Here is a 19,410-nt window from a genome sequence, read left to right as displayed (position 1 = left end):
TTTTTGGGGGGGGGGGGGGGGGGGGGCTTTGGCAGTATCAGTGTAACCCTAATGGGTACTTCACTCACAGGACTTAACCAGTTGATCTAACCTTTCCCCTGGTATCCAGTGCTTCTGCACACACACTACTATATTAATGCTCTTTAAACTGCAAGTGCACGCAGATCAGAGTGGAGAGGGCAGGACCAGCCTCTGCAGTATTCTGAGAGTGCACACAGCTAACTTGTGATGGAGGTGCCTGTTCTGAGAGGGATTACCAAGTGATGAATTGGTTTGCTAGCCCTCCCGCAGATCGGATCGGAATCCGATCCAAGAGGGGGAATACCAGTCTCCTCAGCCAGTGTTTGCTACGCCACCCTGCTCGTCAGAGCAGAGAAATACGTGACAGTTAAACCGAGGCAGACAGATGAAGCAGAATGGGGGTAGGAAGGAGGCCAAACTGCTTGACCACCAAGAAAGGGGATTGGAGGGCTTTTGAACCCGAGACCTTCTTGCTCTGCATATACTCCTATTACATTATCTGTGGCAAACATCTCTTGCGCAGTGAAAAGGGCCTTTAAGCTGATCAGAGACAGAACAGCCAGCTACAATAACAGGTCTGTCTTTCCTCTCACTCCAGGACTCACGGGGTTAAGCTCCCAGCTGCAGCGAGAGCAGGCACCCGGATACAAACAAAAGCCAGAGCCGAGGAGCATCTACTGCTGTAACCATTAAACTCTTCATCCCGGGAGAGACTGACTGGCAGCCGCCGGGGCCAATAGGCCATTGGGTCAGCCGGCTGGCGTCCAATGGCAGCGCGAGGGGTAGGAGCTTGTCTGCACCAGCAGCTCAGAGCTCCGGTTGCAGCATCCTCGGATCCTGCTGCCACTGCTGCTGCTCTTTGGCCTCCTGTTTTTAAGAGGGAATGAGAAGGAAGAGGGCCTCTCTGCTGGAGTAGAACAAGAGGCTTTTTCTGGCTGGGATGGCCTAAACCCCCTGGCTCTTTGCCTTGCTGTTCCTCTGTTTGGAGCACCAAGGAGTGAGGAAGCAGACAGGGAAGGGGAGGGGAGGAGAGATTGAGAGGAGTCAGCCATCTGTCCATCTCAGGATCCAGACACCCTCCTAGGACAGCTCCGGGACTCCAGGTGGGTTTACTTGTTTAATAACTGTGATGGTTACATCTTGTTTGCATTGAAGAACATGCAGGAAAGGGCCTTGACTGGGTGTATGCGCAATACAAAGCTTTGATTGGCTGTGTCTGTCTATGCAGCTTTCTGATTGGGTCGCATACAGTAGGCTTTGTCCTGATTGGTGTAAACAGCGTGCAGCTTTCTAACGAGGCGTGAACACCCTGTTGTTTCTGTATTGACTCCGGTATCAGGGGCAAATCCATGAGTGCCTTGTTGTGTTATTTTGTTCGTGTTCTGAATCCAGACACGTCTGGATTGGTTGGGAGATATCTGCAGCCCTACCATTGGTTAGTAACACGCAGGTCTTTGGCTGGTGGCAGCTCTCTGTCTGATTTCAAAGGGATAAATGACAATTCCCAGATAAGTACCATATCTAATACCTTGAGGGCAGTTTGGGTTGGAAACTGGCAGCAACCTGTAGACATCTTTGTAAACCTACAGTAGCAAATATTTTGTTACAACACAACTACATTAAGAAAAAAAATGAAAGAGGGTGAAATACTCTGGGGCAGGACTGTACAATATTCATTCAAATGAATAAACAGTGCCTCAATCTCTTCTTCAAGGGAGTCCTGACCTACTGGCTGCCTTGCACCACCATTCATGTGCATTGCTGTGACGTGTCCCTGTCCAGGGATGGCGTGCCAAACGGCACCACAGAGCTTGCACATTTCTTAGTACTGTCACCCTTCTTAGCAAGTATTCGCGTGATGCGGCTGTATTCTGTCTGACGCATTTCACCCACATCCTGTCTGTCTCTAACAGAAATGATTGTACTGTAAACAGTACGCATCACTAAGCAACAGTATAGAAAACTGTAGAGATACACGCTTGCTCCAAAAATCTACATAATTTCCAATATATAATTGCAATAATACCTGTACACGGCCTGAAATAAGACTCCCATTGCATAGCAGTTTGATCCATTCCTGGTTTTACTCTGGGTTTTATAAGACACACCTGAGCTAGTTACCAATACACACTGTGGCGAATCAAAGTTGGAATGCGTGAAACTGCTATGTTATGAGTCTTATTTCCATCCCTGCATTACATTGGGAATTATGGACTGGATCTTCAACAGAACGGAAAGAGATGAGTAATAATACAGTTAGTGCTAAGAGATAAGACAGTGGATTTGAAAACCTTGGTTAGAACTCCATTAATGCAGGTGTGACCAAAATATCTCTGTTCCCACAGACTCCCTGTATATCTTACTGGATCTCACCTTTGCTGTTGACAGGGTACATATTGTGACATCATATTGTGATGTCATGTAGAACGTAACCTGTCAACTGATACTTTTGTTGACACCAGCTCTCCATGGCCCAATGCACATAAAAACATTTTAGAACGAGAGGGTGCCTTTTGGCCAGTTCCTAGTAGCTGGTTGATCTTACAAGTTCAATGATTAATTTTAAACAACATGGTCAGGTAACCCATGTCCTCTCTGCTCAATGTAAATAAGTGTCTCCCACTCTCTGTACAAAGTCTTGACTGTGTACTATTACAATACAGCTGGTCTAGTCTGTATAGAAAATCAACACAAACGACCAGAAAAGTAGCGTTTCATCCCTAAAGGTCCCCAGGTCTCCTGCATCACTCCTTGTCACAAGGACGGCCGAAGTGGGTGACGACAGATCAGAAACAGGAACTGACTCTGCACACAGCTGTTGAAATGGTGAAGGCGCTGATGCACAGTTTAATAATGCACAGGCAGAAAATAAAAGGTTTGTAACAATACAAAAACAGGACACGGCACATGAGGCCAAAATAAATAGTCAAACAAAACGATACACTGATAAAACACAGAGTGGACGAACGCTACACAAAACAATGGAGACCTATATTTACGCTTTATTTCTCGCTCTCTTTCTCTCTCTCTCCCCCGTTCTCCACTCCGGAACACACAACCCCGCGTATGTGACAACATGCAGCTTTTATGCAGCTGTACCGAGACTCGACTGCTAATCAATCATTCAATTGGAGTCTCAGTACAACTGCACGTGAATTAATAAAGTGCAATTCCCCGTGCTCGCATATTATTACATTTTACTTGCAGGTGAAGTGCTGTGCAATCCTCGTGCCTATACACATATACATTTTAAATACTCGTGTTGGACAGACCCGTTTATATCCCGTGTACCAATGTCTACACACCAACATTTACACACAATACGCAACATATAACAGAAAATATACACAGGGGCGGGCACTTCGTCACACTCCTGCCGTTCAGCTCCCTGAGAAACTCAACACACCCCAGTCCCCAGTGGTTGGTGGCTTCTTTTAAATAAACCCTGTGCTCTGGGAGAGCCCAGCGATCCAGCTGTGTGTGTGTGTGTGTGTGTGTGCGAGTGCAGGGAATTGGCTGTGCAGCGGTTTGCCCGATGTGAGCCGTTAGGGGCTCCTGAGAAGAGCAGGGCCTGGTGGGAAGGAAGCTAGCGGTTTCCTCCTATACAGTTACCCTTCCCTCAACTGCAGGCAACCCCCCAAACACACACACAGGTTAGCAAGCAGAGGCAATTCGAACGGCTCTGTAGCCACAGCCCAAAGGACACAGGTGTTCTCTGTGTGTCTCTTCTTTAAAACCATTGTTTCCCTCAGTGTTTTTCTGTTTTTTCATTTGCTATGTTTTTGCACAATTTCTGTTAAACAGGGGTGGAAATAAGACTCCTATTGCATAGCATTCTGAGTCATTCCAGATTTTACTGTGAGGGTAATTCAACGTGCTTGACATATGATTTATTATTATACTTGTGTCTGATTAATATGTAGATTGAACCTTAACCCTAATATTGATTCATCACTTCTTATTATTTTTCTCATCTGCCTCATTGTGTGTACAGGCAGACACTCAATCACTCAGGCAAATGCTTTGTCTTAATCAGTTGTCGATTACAGAAGAAACAAAGCACAGCATTGGTCCTGGCAGGGAGCTCACTTTAACCTTAGATCAAATCACATGAACGTCAAGCGCATTTAGGCACTTCCACTAGCAGATCAAATCATCAGCTGAATAGCTAGTATCTTATTTGTCCTTCAATAAAGAGTGTGTCCAACGATTGGCAAGGAAAGGATTTATATCTTACCTCAATCCACTGCGTCCCCCGCTGTCCGCAGAATTCACCTCCTGCCCTTTGACTTTGTCTAAAGGGGAGGGTAGGTATCCTGCCCCCCTGCCCATGACTTCCCTACAGTCAGCCTCTCTTCATTTATGGGCAGAGGTACCTCGAAAGGCGAGACAAAGGCCAGAGAATAGCAGTGTTGACTCGTCTCAGCTTTAATAATAATCTAAGGCATGAGTTTCCTGACTGAACCTCACTTTCATTAACACCTCTTTTCTCCCTCTTATTCTTTCAGATCAGATCGATTTCCTGGTGGACTTTGGGTGTCTGATAACATAACAATGCTTCAAGCTATCTGCAGAAGTCAGCTTACCAAAAGGGGCTAAAACAGTTTCTTATGTAAATATGTGGCATGTATGTATATGTATTTAAATCCAAATTCAAATAAAAGGAATCACCCGAGAAAGACATGTCTTTGACAACGGCAGAAGCCAACTTCTCGAACCCTCCCACGGCTGTTTATTTCCTCAGCACCACTGTGGCGGGAGAGGGGCGGGACAACAGCAGCACAAGGACCGCCCCTGTTACCCTGGCAACCAATGAGACCAGTTTTAATTCCACCAAGCTGCCAGAGGTGGCTGACAGCTCCTCTGGAATGGGCATGGTGCTTCTTCCCTTTGGCATCATAACCGTCATTGGCTTGGCAGTGGCAATGGTGAGCCATCATTCTGTACCCATCTATACCTTAATGTGACAGAACCCTCTAACTCTCCCTCAATCTGTACCCCTCTGTGCTGTAACAGAGCCCCCAAATCTCCCTCAATCTGTACCCCTCTATACTGTAACACAGCCTCCAACTCTCCCTCAATCTGTTCCTCGGTACACCTAACCCTTTAAGGATATACACATTATTTTTGTATCCATGCGTGTGTATTTTGTTTCATCAATAATCCAAATTAGCTGTTTAATGTTTTAAATACTATGACGCTGATGGTCTTTCTTCTTAATACTTAGGTTTTGTACATCAGGAAGCGAAATAGGTGAGCCAGCCCTTTAAAATGTATACAGGCAGAAAAACATGTATTTCCAGAATATTATTAAGAAACATTTACTCAAAACAAACGCCCTCCCATGATGCAGGCTGGAGAAGCTGCGTCACCAGCTGATGCCCATGTACAACTTCGACCCAGCGGAGGAGCAGAACGAGCTGGAGCAGGAGCTGCTGGAGCACGGGAGAGAGGGAGCCGTGCCAGCCCCGCACAGCAAGGTATGCCAGGGGAGAGGGAGGGACACACAGCACAGTGCAGGGGAGAGGGAGGGACACACAGCACAGTGCAGGGGAGAGAGGGAGCTGTGCCAGCCCCGCACAGCAAGGTACGCCAGGGGAGAGGGAGGGACACACAGCATAGTGCAGGGGAGAGAGGGAGCCGTGCCAGCCCCGCACAGCAAGGTACGCCAGGGGAGAGGGAGGGACACACAGCACAGTGCAGGGGAGAGAGGGAGCCGTGCCAGCCCCGCACAGCAAGGTACGCCAGGGGAGAGGGAGGGACACACAGCACAGTGCAGGGGAGAGGGAGGGACACACAGCACAGTGCAGGGGAGAGAGGGAGCCGTGCCAGCCCCGCACAGCAAGGTACGCCAGGGGAGAGGGAGGGACACACAGCACAGTGCAGGGGAGAGAGGGAGCCGTGCCAGCCCCGCACAGCAAGGTACGCCAGGGGAGAGGGAGGGACACACAGCATAGTGCAGGGGAGAGGGAGGGGCACACAGCATAGTGCAGGGGAGAGGGAGGGACACACAGCACAGTGCAGGGGAGAGAGGGAGCCGTGCCAGCCCCGCACAGCAAGGTACGCCAGGGGAGAGGGAGGGACACACAGCACAGTGCAGGGGAGAGAGGGAGCTGTGCCAGCCCCGCACAGCAAGGTACGCCAGGGGAGAGGGAGGGACACACAGCACAGTGCAGGGGAGAGGGAGGGACACACAGCATAGTGCAGGGGAGAGAGGGAGCCGTGCCAGCCCCGCACAGCAAGGTACGCCAGGGGAGAGGGAGGGACACACAGCACAGTGCAGGGGAGAGAGGGAGCTGTGCCAGCCCCGCACAGCAAGGTACACCAGGGGAGAGGGAGGGACACACAGCATAGTGCAGGGGAGAGGGAGGGGCACACAGCATAGTGCAGGGGAGAGGGAGGGACACACAGCACAGTGCAGGGGAGAGAGGGAGCCGTGCCAGCCCCGCACAGCAAGGTACGCCAGGGGAGAGGGAGGGACACACAGCATAGTGCAGGGGAGAGGGAGGGACACACAGCACAGTGCAGGGGAGAGAGGGAGCCGTGCCAGCCCCGCACAGCAAGGTACGCCAGGGGAGAGGGAGGGACACACAGCATAGTGCAGGGGAGAGGGAGGGACACACAGCACAGTGCAGGGGAGAGAGGGAGCCGTGCCAGCCCCGCACAGCAAGGTACGCCAGGGGAGAGGGAGGGACACACAGCACAGTGCAGGGGAGAGGGAGGGGCACACAGCACAGTGCAGGAGAGAGGGAGCCGTGTCAGCACTGCACATCAAGGTACGCCAGGGGAGAGGGAGGGACACACAGCATAGTGCAGGGGAGAGAGGGAGCCGTGCCAGCCCCGCACAGCAAGGTACGCCAGGGGAGAGGGAGGGACACACAGCATAGTGCAGGGGAGAGGGAGGGACACACAGCACAGTGCAGGGGAGAGAGGGAGCCGTGCCAGCCCCGCACAGCAAGGTACACCAGGGGAGAGGGAGGGACACACAGCATAGTGCAGGGGAGAGGGAGGGACACACAGCACAGTGCAGGGGAGAGAGGGAGCCGTGTCAGCCCCACACAGCAAGGTACGCCAGGGGAGAGGGAGGGGCACACAGCACAGTGCAGGGGAGAGGGAGGGACACACAGCACAGTGTAGGGGAGAGGGAGGGACACACAGCACAGTGCAGGGGAGAGGGAGGGACACACAGCACAGTGTAGGGGAGAGGGAGGGACACACAGCACAGTGCAGGGGAGAGGGAGGGACACACAGCACAGTGCAGGGGAGAGGGACACACACACACAGCCAGGGGTGAGGAGAGAGAGGGGACACACACAGCAAGGTACAGCAGGGCTGAGGAGGACATGTAACCAAGTTTATCATAAAGCAGTGCTTCTAAACTGGTACTTTATTAAAGTCAGTCCAGGGCCTGTTCTTTGTTTCAGTAAAGTTCTATATTATAATGTGCAATGAACACATTAATATACACACGGGCAGCAATCAGTGTACAACATGTAAACTAGCTTCTTAATGTAATCCTATCTGAATAAGGGTAACATACACACCCTGCAAGATAGATGCTTCTCTTAATAAGAAACACAGTGCAGTGATTTATCACTCATTTGTTAATCTGATGGATTCAATATTGTTTGGGGTGGGATTGGTTCAATCATAATAAGTGTTTCATGTATATCAGTGAAATAGACCAAACAAAAGAGCACAAATAAACCATGTGAAAGCTTTGTGAGCAGGGACACTGCATGCATGTAAACAGACCTGTTCATTTCAAACACCAACACTTTCTTTATTGTTAACTTTTTTTTTTATGGAAAGCATTTCATTTGACACAAAAAGCCTATGATTTGAGAAGACGTGGCACCCACAGAAGGTATGACGCATAGCGGGTCACCCCCTCCTTCCCAAACCAAGTGACTTCAATTAGGAACAGACCTCTGCACCCCCCCCCCCCCCCCCCCCCCCTCCCTTCTAACCTTAGAACCAAAATCTAACCCTGTAGGCACCCAACCCAGACTTATCCGGATCCATTCTAGCAAGCGTTATTATTCTTCTTCTTCTTATTATTATTAGCAGCAGTAGCAGCAGCAGTAGTAACCTGTACACATAGACTCTAGTATGGGATACAGGCTTGTATCAAAGACAGGGTTGGAGCAGAAATCTACTTAATGTGAATGGAGTGTACAGCAGCAGCAGTTTATACTGGAGACACATTGAAGACTCTGGACTGGACTGGTCGGAGAGTTTTAGAACAAGTGTGGTGCATACGGTACAGCAGCCTTATATACAGTACATTGCACAGTCTTAAAGCACAGAGCATGAAAAATGTACTGTATTGCAGCCTAATAGAGTTGACAGATAGAGCAGAAAGAGGGTAGACTATCGGAGAAGCTGCAGGAACAGGAATCTTGAGCATGGGTGTGGAAGACCCTTGCCCAGTCTTACCCCTCTCTCTCCCTCTCCAGATCCTGATGCCCAGCCAGGCGACCCTACAAAGACCCAGCCGACTTGTCTTCACCGATGTCGTCAACGCCATCAACGCGTGACTCCGAGACCTGACCGCTAGGGGGCAGCGCCCGCTGGCTGCAGGCTGAGAGATCCTGGCTGGAGCAGGGTCTGGCACGCGGAACTCTTTGAGTTGAGAGGTTCTGACCCGGTGGGAGGAATTGTTTTTAATGTAACGGGTTTTGGTTCTAGAATCAGCTGAAATCAAAGCTCAAGCATGTTCCGTGGGGTTGTTCCAATTTTCTCTCTCTTTGTCAGCTTGCTTTGATTGACTCCTTGGGAATATATAGCTTGTCCTGTTTGTAGTGTCTGTCTGCTTCGCCATTCGCTCTGTCACTGCTCCTGCCATCCCAGAACCATTCACTCTATGACTGCTCCTGCCATCCCAGAACCATTCGCTCTGTCACTGCTCCTGCCATCCCAGAACCATTCGCTCTGTCACTGCTCCTGCCATCCCAGAACCATTCACTCTGTCACTGCTCCTGCCATCCCAGAACCATTCGCTCTGTCACTGCTCCTGCCATCCCAGAACCATTCGCTCTGTCACTGCTCCTGCCATCCCAGAACCATTCGCTCTGTCACTGCTCCTGCCATCCCAGAACCATTCGCTCTGTCACTGCTCCTGCCATCCCAGAACCATTCGCTCTGTCACTGCTCCTGCCATCCCAGAACCATTCACTCTGTGACTGCTCCTGCCATCCCAGAACCATTCGCTCTGTCACTGCTCCTGCCATCCCAGAACCATTCGCTCTGTCACTGCTCCTGCCATCCCAGAACCATTCGCTCTGTCACTGCTCCTGCCATCCCAGAACCATTCGCTCTGTCACTGCTCCTGCCATCCCAGAACCATTCGCTCTGTCACTGCTCCTGCCATCCCAGAACCATTCACTCTGTCACTGCTCCTGCCATCCCAGAACCATTCGCTCTGTCACTGCTCCTGCCATCCCAGAACCATTCACTCTGTCACTGCTCCTGCCATCCCAGAACCATTCGCTCTGTCACTGCTCCTGCCATCCCAGAACCATTCGCTCTGTCACTGCTCCTGCCATCCCAGAACCATTCGCTCTGTCACTGCTCCTGCCATCCCAGAACCATTCACTCTGTCACTGCTCCTGCCATCCCAGAACCATTCGCTCTGTCACTGCTCCTGCCATCCCAGAACCATTCGCTCTGTCACTGCTCCTGCCATCCCAGAACCATTCGCTCTGTCACTGCTCCTGCCATCCCAGAACCATTCGCTCTGTCACTGCTCCTGCCATCCCAGAACCATTCGCTCTGTCACTGCTCCTGCCATCCCAGAACCATTCGCTCTGTCACTGCTCCTGCCATCCCAGAACCATTCGCTCTGTCACTGCTCCTGCCATCCCAGAACCATTCACTCTGTGACTGCTCCTGCCATCCCAGAACCATTCGCTCTGTCACTGCTCCTGCCATCCCAGAACCATTCACTCTATGACTGCTCCTGCCATCCCAGAACCATTCACTCTGTGACTGCTCCTGCCATCCCAGAACCATTCACTCTATGACTGCTCCTGCCATTCCAGAACCATTCGCTCTGTCACTGCTCCTGCCATCCCAGAACCATTCACTCTGTGACTACTCCTGCCCATCCCAGAACCATTCGCTCTGTGACTGCTCCTGCCGATCCCAGAACCATTCACTCTGTGACTGCTCCTGCCCATCCCAGAACCATTCGCTCTATGACTGCTCCTGCCATCCCAGAACCATTCACTCTATGACTGCTCCTACCGATCCCAGAAGAAACATTCGCTCTGTGACTACTCCTGCCCATCCCAGAACCATTCGCTCTATGACTGCTCCTGCCCATCCCAGAACCATTCGCTCTATGAGCGCTACCTGAACTGCAGTGAATTTGGAAGAGGCATGGCTGTTTATTATGCAGTTATTCTGGTATATACACTAGCTTACTGGCACACAGGGAGGTTTTAAACCATTAGGGCTTCTAAGGGCTAAAACCACTTTAACGAACTAGCTAAAAAGACAAAGCATGTCTAAGCAATGTTCAGGAGGAGACAGGATAGAGATTATTTATACAAGCCAGTAAACAGCTAAGTAAGACATTAGACCATTTTTTATATGGATGGAATTTTTGTCTTTTATGTTTTGAGATTAATCGTAAGTGGCACTAATGGTTTTGCTAATTTCCTTTATAAAGAATAAATAAAAGTCAACTTCCAAAAGGTGACTCGGCTATCCTGTTATTCTCCTGGGTCTGAAAATTGGGTCCAAAAAGAAGACAGGAATGTAAACTTTCTGAAAAGCTATAAACTTTACAGATATCGAAAAGGTCATCTGATTAAAGAAACATGACTGTATCTCTATGTGTGTGTGTGTGTGTGTGTACATTTATAAAGAAAATAAAGGCATCCCCAACCATGACATGCAACTGAGACCCCAGAACTGACACCAAAATAAAAACTAGCAAGCAATTGATGCATAACTTACAGCTTTATTGAAAAAAAAAAATACTAATCACTACCGTTTCCATAGATAACAGATACAAATGACCGACAATTTAACAGGTCATAAATTTAAAAAAAAACATACTCTACCATACAAAGAAATATAAATGATTTATCAGAAACCTTAAAAGCTGAAATTAGAAATAATAATAATAATACTACTACTAATAATAATAATAATTCATAAAAAAAACAAAAAAAACACATGTATTTTAAAATGGACCCGCTGCTAGCGAGGAACAGGCACACAAAATTATCTCCAAAATATATATCTCAATTCTCATGCTGTTCCCGCCGGCCCACGGGCCTTCCATCCTGCAAGTTCCATACAGCTGAGTGTCCTGTGATTGCTGAGGTATTGGAGAACCCTTCTGCGATGGTGACTTAAAGAGGTAGTCCACAGGATCTACAAGAGTCACAGGCGTGGCAGTCTGAGGGACGTGGAGGCTGAGACACAACTGAGGAGGCTGGGGGCCTGGAGTCACTGACACACTGCCCTCAACGTTGGTTCTAATAGGACAATGCTGACCCTGCTAGCGGAAATGCCAGCAAAGTCCTGATATGCTAGCAATAGCCAACTAAAGCTTTTAGTTCCAGATTTACCGATATACTGGAAACATCTCTTCATTTGAAAAACAAACAATTGATTTATATAATTCAATTTTTTTCATTGTCAATTGCAATGGGCATAAGTTGTCCTAACTAGTGCATTCTTGTTGATGTTTCCATTTACTTTTCTATCATTTCCCGTTTTGGTCGTCACAAAATGTAGAAATGTGTGACCCCCCCCCCCCCCCCCCCCCCCCAACAGAGCTCCCAGAAACATGTCTAAATGTGTAAAAACACCTGGTGCGGCCGTCCCCTTGGACTTTGGATTTCGTTTTTATGCTGAGAGCTCAGTTAAGAGTGCAGGGATGATCTAAACATCTGCGTTTTAATAAGTCACCAGGACGTGATGCGCGAAACGGAAAATGACACAAGAAGAACTGAAGATTTCTCTGATATTTCACCCCCATATCAAGCTGGTCTTCAAGTGTTCTTTAAACTGGCCCCCTTTACTGGTTTCATGCTGATTACCTAACTGCAGCAAACAGCACAACAACCTCACTGTGCTCCAAAGCGAGAGGACTAGGCTTCGGATCCTCCCCTGTGTCCCAAACAAATCGTTTCCATTCTTGATCCCGGGGAGGAATAAAAAAAAAAAAAAAACAGTTTAGTCTGTCTGGCTGTACTGATGTCCTCAGTAACGGCTTAGCTGAGATCTGACAGCTGCAACTCAGCAGACAAGTCTGAAACTGGAGTTCTAAGACTTCAGAACCAGTAATATCGACACAAGAACAAACAAGTTGTAGCTGCCTTGCATACAAGACCGTTACAGTCAGTACAGCTGACTGCGTGGCTCGTCTTCATTGTGAAAATGTCACGTGTACATTCGTTAATAACACAGTGATGACTGGCTGGGGAAGCTGACTCTATAGCCAGGTACTAACCTGACTGGCCAGGATAAGGGGACCACCTTCCACACCTATCCAATCCAATCCACCAGCCCTACACTGAAACACCAACCAACCACAAAGAACACTGCCTAGTGGGGGTGTACAGACATACTGCCCTGACGTTAACCACAGACCGATCTCCTTATTCCACAATCCAGTCTCTAGACAGTATGAAGCTGGAATCCTCTCCATCCAAATCAAACCTAGACACCTCTGTCTCACTTCAGCTTAAGGATCCCTTTACAAATAATCTTTAAACGCTGTTACTTTGAAGGTATTTACTGAGGAATAGCAGTTATTGGGTTTTGAAAATAAAAAGAAATGATAAGGTCGCCTGCATGTTCTTATTACACTGCATTGCTCCAACCTGCCTTTAATAACTCTCTGCTATTGTTTCTATATAAAGAAATGTATGAACGCATTATTGATTGTTAGTAACAGTCTTTAAACTAAAACTTTTGCTCTCTATCCACGCCAGGAGAGGAGCTGGCTATGTCTGATTTATTGCTGTCATGTGCCAGTGGTTAACTGCTAAACAGCTAAAGCCGTGGCCATGGCTCGGATCCATGTTACAAAATGATTTTGTTTTACAGAAAAGAATCACAATTTGTGCTTTTATAGAAACGTGAGAACAGCACCATCCTTATCTTCATTGACTTTTCACCAACCTGCTATTTATATTTTAAAAAACATCTCCATATCAACTTACAAGCAACTATCCCTGCACAAAAAGACACTTTGCCACCCCAGGCCTATGTTACACATGTCTACAGCAGGCAACTAATACAGAAGAGCAACTCCTGAATTCAACTAAACAGAGACTTACTTAAAGCAATCCTTGTGAGTGTCTTAAAACTTACCCACCCCGCCCAGACATCACCACAGCCAGCCAGACATCCGTGTACACACTTGAGAGACCCCCTCCCTCAGCGCCACGCTTGTTTGAATGCCACAAACAGTATCTAGGTATACCTGAAGAAGTAACAAATTAAAAGGAAATAAGGTCCTCCTTGAACCGGACAAAACTCGGTGCACGTGGAACAGTAGTACAGACTTGGTTTCCAGTAAGTAGCTGAGTCCACTGGGTTAAAAATGCCACATAATGAAACACAAAGAAATAACACCTGTAAAGGTTGATGAAGATCAATACTTTTCAAGCTTTGGTGAAGGAATCAAGTTTCTGGTTTTGTTTGTTTTCTGTTTTGTTTTCAGTTGTTACAGTTTACACAACACCAGGCAAGCACAGATAAAAAGAGTCACAAGCTGTGCGGTTCTGAGGAGCCTGCTGGGATTGAACTGGAGCTGCACATGAACACTCCTGCATAGTACTATTGGGGACATGCTTTTGCACTGCAGCAAGATCACTGTGAAACCTAGAAAACCCATGCAATTACACCTGTCTGGCCACCCGGCATCACTGCTGTGCCATGCATGCATAAAGTCTTAAAAAATGGTAATGATGATGCCATAATTTGGATTTACAGGCGAGCATTAAATCCACACTCACCAGTCCCTTTCCTTTCACGCACACTACATCCATTCCCCGTGCTCTACCTGTCTTGTGGATAGACTCAGACAGATAGACAGAGGGATCCAGCCTCAATCCTAAACCTATGCGGCCCCTATTGCTGCAGTGTGAATGGTTCTAGTCCCCTCAGCGCTAGAACTCTAACCCATTTGAAAAGCAATGGTCCTGCGCTAACAATCTCCACTCCACTAGGTTCAAACTCTACCCGCTATACCCTACACTTTCAGATTGGCCTCTTAGAGTATATACTCAGCCCAAACCTTCACTACTGACACTGAAGGCCAGAGAAGAGATTGGGATACCTTACCCCCTCACTACCCAGACCCTGGCAGTCCCAGAAAGCTCCATCAATTCAGCACAGATTCACAGAAAGAGGTAGGGGTGCAGACAGGCTTCGGGATGAGATGGGGTAGCTCAGCTCTTTTGCGCTTCCTTAACCTAGCAGAATTCTTGTGTAGAAGCTGCACTGGCTCTCCAATACTGGGCCAGTATTCAGGTGGACACCTCTCACGTACTGCACATGCTTACTGACAGTTAGGAATTGTCTAATCAATGACTAAATGATTTTAATAATTCTGTGACCAGGTGTTTGTATTTTTATTTACTTAGTCAGGTGTGACTCCCCCCTGTAGCTGTCTGCACCCCCCTAACAAGAGAGTAATATACAAACTATTGTTCAAAAGTACAAAGTTAAAAATAACAGCATTCTGTAGATATTAACTTGATATGTACAGTACAAAGACACATATATAAAAAAAGGAAATATTTCAGTATTGGGTTCCACTAAAGTTTGTTATTCTCCAGTACAGAACAAAAAAAAAAAAAAACCTAAAAAAACAACAATTAAACATTAAAAGATTTTGAGTAAAAAACAAGCCGGCTGAAGGGCACCTATTAGGGATGGGTGCTGGGAACAGGAGAACTAGGGGAAGACACTTCTGGTTTGACTAACAGTTAAGAGACACGATTTCCTGTGTTCCGGAATCCATCATTTTTGACCTGATTATTTATTTTCATTGCGAGCGAGCTGTATGGTTCTCTCTTTCTCTCCATTTATATATTTCATTTTTTATACAACATTTCCAGAATGAATATTTCCCCGGCACCGAATTTGAATCCCGTTTTTACATTCACAATGCATTCTTTTTGCAGCTGTTGTAATTTACTCAATAAAAAAAAATAAAAAAATCTTTGCACTCATTCAGTAAAATACGTTTTGAAAAAATAAAGCACTTTCTTATGCAAAAAAAAAAAAAAAAAAAAAAGGAAATTTGTATTATAAATGCATTCATTTAACATTCATTCAGTAAGAGATTAAAATGGCATCTTCAATCTCTGCCCTAAGAGGCAGCTTCGTAATCAGAGCTGGCATTCTCCAGAAGTCACACTGAGGTGTCAGGCTAGCTGCAGTATTTATATGACTGCTTGATATTTACTATTCAACCTCCAAATCTATGTTACACAGCAAACCAACAGAGAAAATTAAGGAGTCTTTTGTACTTTTGTCATTTTTACATGAGCATCAGCACTGAGGATGCAAAAAAAAAAACATGAGGACATGACCTCTGTGTCCTCACAGCTAGTTACGCACATGTGAAGAGGCTAAACAGATTTTTGTTTTCAAATGTTTTTTTTCTGTTGTACTGATTACATTTTAGAGGACTGCGTTAAGAGAGGATATTAAAACATGAGTTCAGAAAGCAACGATTAAAAACCAGACGAGGGCACAGCACCACATTAGAGTTTTATATGCAGTGTTGTCAAAGGTGCTCAGAGGCCACACACTGGAACAGTTGTACAAAATTAAAAATATATAAAAATACATTTGGAGCTGAGATGAAATAGGGAATCAAAATGAGCTCTCTCTGACCAATAGAAAGCAGGTAAGAAATGACACATTAAAACATTTTAGACAGTCATTCATCATCCTTTTAACATTCTTCCGATTGTCAAGGCAACGTCCAAAGGTCTGGAAAAGGGAAGCTGTTTGTTTTAAGTTAAACTCCATTCTCAGGATTCGACTAACAGCTGGGACCCACCTCCACTCCCTGGTAACTCAGCAGCTGGGTTACTGTTTTCTAACAGCTGACTGGACTCCAATGCTGGTTGGATGTGGCTACAAGGTCTCAAATCTATAGGGTCTATAGGGAGTTGAAACACACTGTAGATTTCACAATATTGATGCCGCTCCCTGCAGTTTAATATCCACTGAAAGACGTGCATGCTTTTACTTCGCATACTAGTTTGCCACACAGCACTACACTGTGTTTGTATTTAGGTGTACCACAGTAAGCTTTTATATAGCGGCAGTGCAATGCAGTACAGTACAATACAAGCTGAGCATGGGTCTTAGTTTGGGATGAGGAGGGATCCTGAGATGGTACCTTCAGTGCAGTCAAACTGTCACCCTACAAGTCCCATGCAAATTATTTGAAACTTCAGGCAAATTTCCCATTTCAATCCCATACTCGTGAACTCCACAGCGCAGCGGGCAGCCCTGCCCAGGTTTGAACAGCGGGCTGCAGCTCACTTCATACTCACAAATGGGTACAAAAAATATATATATATATATATATATATATATATATATATATATATATATATATATATATATATATATATATATATATATATATATATTTTCTCTACAGTAAGATTGGCTGTTTTCAAGAAGAACTCGAGTCGTCAAGTACACTTTTGCGTCACGTCGGTTACAGTTGGTTGTCACGGTTGCTGAGGTAGTTGTGAACTTTACTGATTGAGAAAGCTGCAGCACTTGTGAGTGCTCGGGTGATATGTTTTTTGTTTTGTTTTGTTTTGTCTTTTCAAGATGCACACAAAAAGAAATACAAAATTACAATTCAACTTAACTGAGTGGATATGGATATGTTCCTGAATTCTGAGTTAAAAATACCTGAAATAACAGTAAGTGTCTTGACCACGAAAGAGATGCAATCCAGACAAAAATCTACTCTCATCCCCATCCTGAAACAGTCTAGAATACTCCTGAACATTCTGGCAGCCTTCCTTACTGTATGTCCTATCCCAATTGCTCATGTTTCTGACATGTTGCTGTTTGTTTGGCACACGGTAACTCACAAATGAACTGATGGCTTACAGACTGATCTTGGGAGTGATCCAGGGCAGTATTGTACAGTTACGCAGTTCATTGGATATATTACAGGTCAGGCAGTTCACGCTACAGAGAAATCAGCGCTTAAGAGATAGCTGGTAGATCAATAGTTCACAAAAAGGCTTCTAGTTATTTTCTTGGGGCTGCAATGGGATGAAATGAGAAATCAAAATGATTTCTTTCAGAATCGTTTCTTTAATAACATTTGACTTAATGGCAGTTTAAAAAAATTGTTTTAAAAAAGGATGAGTCTTACATTTTTAGTCGGGAGCCATTGCTGTTGTTTCGTTTTAGCTAGACGATGCTCGGGTAATCACACCTAGTCAGATCTTTAAAGATGGGGTTTGATTGTCGTTCATAACATAAGAACATAAGAACATAAGAAAGTTTACAAACGAGAGGAGGCCATTCGGCCCATCTTGCTCGTTTGGTTGTTAGTAGCTTATTGATCCCAAAATCTCATCAAGCAGCTTCTTGAAGGATCCCAGGGTGTCAGCTTCAACAACATTACTGGGGAGTTGATTCCAGACCCTCACAATTCTCTGTGTAAAAAAGTGTCTCCTATTTTCTGTTCTGAATGCCCCTTTTTCTAAACTCCATTTGTGACCCCTGGTCCTTGTTTCTTTTTTCAGGCTGAAAAAGTCCCTTGGGTCGACACTGTCAATACCTTTTAGAATTTTGAATGCTTGAATTAGGTCGCCACGTAGTCTTCTTTGTTCAAGACTGAACAGATTCAATTCTTTTAGCCTGTCTGCATATGACATGCCTTTTAAGCCCGGAATAATTCTGGTCGCTCTTCTTTGCACTCTTTCTAGAGCAGCAATATCTTTTTTATAGCGAGGTGACCAGAACTGCACACAATATTCAAGATGAGGTCTTACAAGTGCATTGTACAGTTTTAACATTACTTCCCTTGATTTAAATTCAACACTTTTCACAATGTATCCGAGCATCTTGTTAGCCTTTTTTATAGCTTCCCCACATTGCCTAGATGAAGACATTTCTGAGTCAACAAAAACTCCTAGGTCTTTTTCATAGATTCCTTCTCCAATTTCAATATCTCCCATATGATATTTATAATGTACATTTTTATTTCCTGCGTGCAGTACCTTACACTTTTCTCTATTAAATGTCATTTGCCATGTGTCTGCCCAGTTCTGAATCTTGTCTAGATCATTTTGAATGACCTTTGCTGCTGCAACAGTGTTTGCCACTCCTCCTACTTTTGTGTCGTCTGCAAATTTAACAAGTTTGCTTACTATACCAGAATCTAAATCATTAATGTAGATTAGGAATAGCAGAGGACCTAATACTGATCCCTGTGGTACACCGCTGGTTACCACACTCCATTCTGAGGTTTTTCCTCTAATCAGTACTTTCTGTTTTCTACATGTTAACCACTCCCTAATCCATGTACATGTGTTTCCTTGAATCCCAACTGCGTTCAGTTTGAGAATTAATCTTTTGTGCGGGACTTTGTCAAAAGCTTTCTGGAAATCTAAATAAACCATGTCATATGCTTTGCAATTATCCATTATCGATGTTGCATCCTCAAAAAAATCAAGCAAGTTAGTTAGACACGATCTCCCTTTCCTAAAACCATGTTGACTGTCTCCCAGTACCCTGTTACCATATAGGTAATTTTCCATTTTGGATCTTATTATAGTTTCCATAAGTTTGCATATAATAGAAGTCAGGCTTACTGGTCTGTAGTTACCTGGTTCAGTTTTGTTTCCCTTTTTGTGGATCGGTATTACGTTTGCAATTTTCCAGTCTGTCGGTACCACCCCTGTGTCAAGAGACTGCTGCATGATCTTGGTTAGCGGTTTGTAAATTACTTCTTTCATTTCTTTGAGTACTACTGGGAGGATCTCATCCGGCCCAGGGGATTTGTTTATTTTAAGAGCTCCTAGTCCCTTTAACACTTCTGCCTCAGTTATGCTAAAGTTATTTAAAACTGGATAGGAACTGGATGACATGTGGGGCATGTTGTCAGTATCTTCCTTTGTAAAAACTTGTGAAAAGTAATCATTTAACATATTTGCTATTTTTTTTTCTTCCTCTACGATTTTGCCATTTGTATCTCTTAAACATTTAATCTCCTCTTTGAATGTTCTCTTGCTGTTGTAATATTGGAAAAACATTTTGGAATTGGTTTTAGCTCCCTTAGCAATGTTCATTTCTATTTCTCTCTTGGCCTTTCTAACTTCCTTTTTGACTTGGCATTGACTTGCATTTAAACCATTTCTG

General features: G+C 45.6%; 1 protein-coding gene across 1 annotated transcript; it reads left to right on the top strand.

Annotated features, from left to right (window-relative positions):
* Positions 1-748: 748 nt before the first annotated feature.
* Positions 749-8,995, top strand: LOC121328440 (uncharacterized protein C3orf18 homolog). Its single transcript, XM_041273098.1, has 5 exons — positions 749-1,124; positions 4,530-4,949; positions 5,249-5,274; positions 5,375-5,501; positions 8,481-8,995. Exons 2-5 carry the CDS (start codon positions 4,704-4,706, stop codon positions 8,559-8,561), a joined length of 480 nt encoding a protein of 159 aa, XP_041129032.1. The 5' UTR covers positions 749-1,124; positions 4,530-4,703; the 3' UTR covers positions 8,562-8,995.
* Positions 8,996-19,410: the final 10,415 nt, after the last annotated feature.

This window comes from Polyodon spathula, chromosome 16 (assembly GCF_017654505.1).
Source record: "Polyodon spathula isolate WHYD16114869_AA chromosome 16, ASM1765450v1, whole genome shotgun sequence".
In the NCBI taxonomy this organism is placed as follows: domain Eukaryota; kingdom Metazoa; phylum Chordata; class Actinopteri; order Acipenseriformes; family Polyodontidae; genus Polyodon; species Polyodon spathula.
This window is presented reverse-complemented; position numbering and strand designations above follow the sequence as displayed.

What these genes read in the sequence shown, in the direction of transcription:
- LOC121328440 (XM_041273098.1), top strand. Translation starts at nt 4,704, where the DNA reads ATGTCTTTGACAACGGCAGAAGCCAACTTCTCGAACCCTCCCACGGCT. An exon ending in TACATCAGGAAGCGAAATAG is followed by an intron (nt 5,275 to 5,374) that starts GTGAGCCAGCCC and finishes CCCATGATGCAG; the next exon opens with GCTGGAGAAGCTGCGTCACC. An exon ending in TGCCAGCCCCGCACAGCAAG is followed by an intron (nt 5,502 to 8,480) that starts GTATGCCAGGGG and finishes CTCCCTCTCCAG; the next exon opens with ATCCTGATGCCCAGCCAGGC.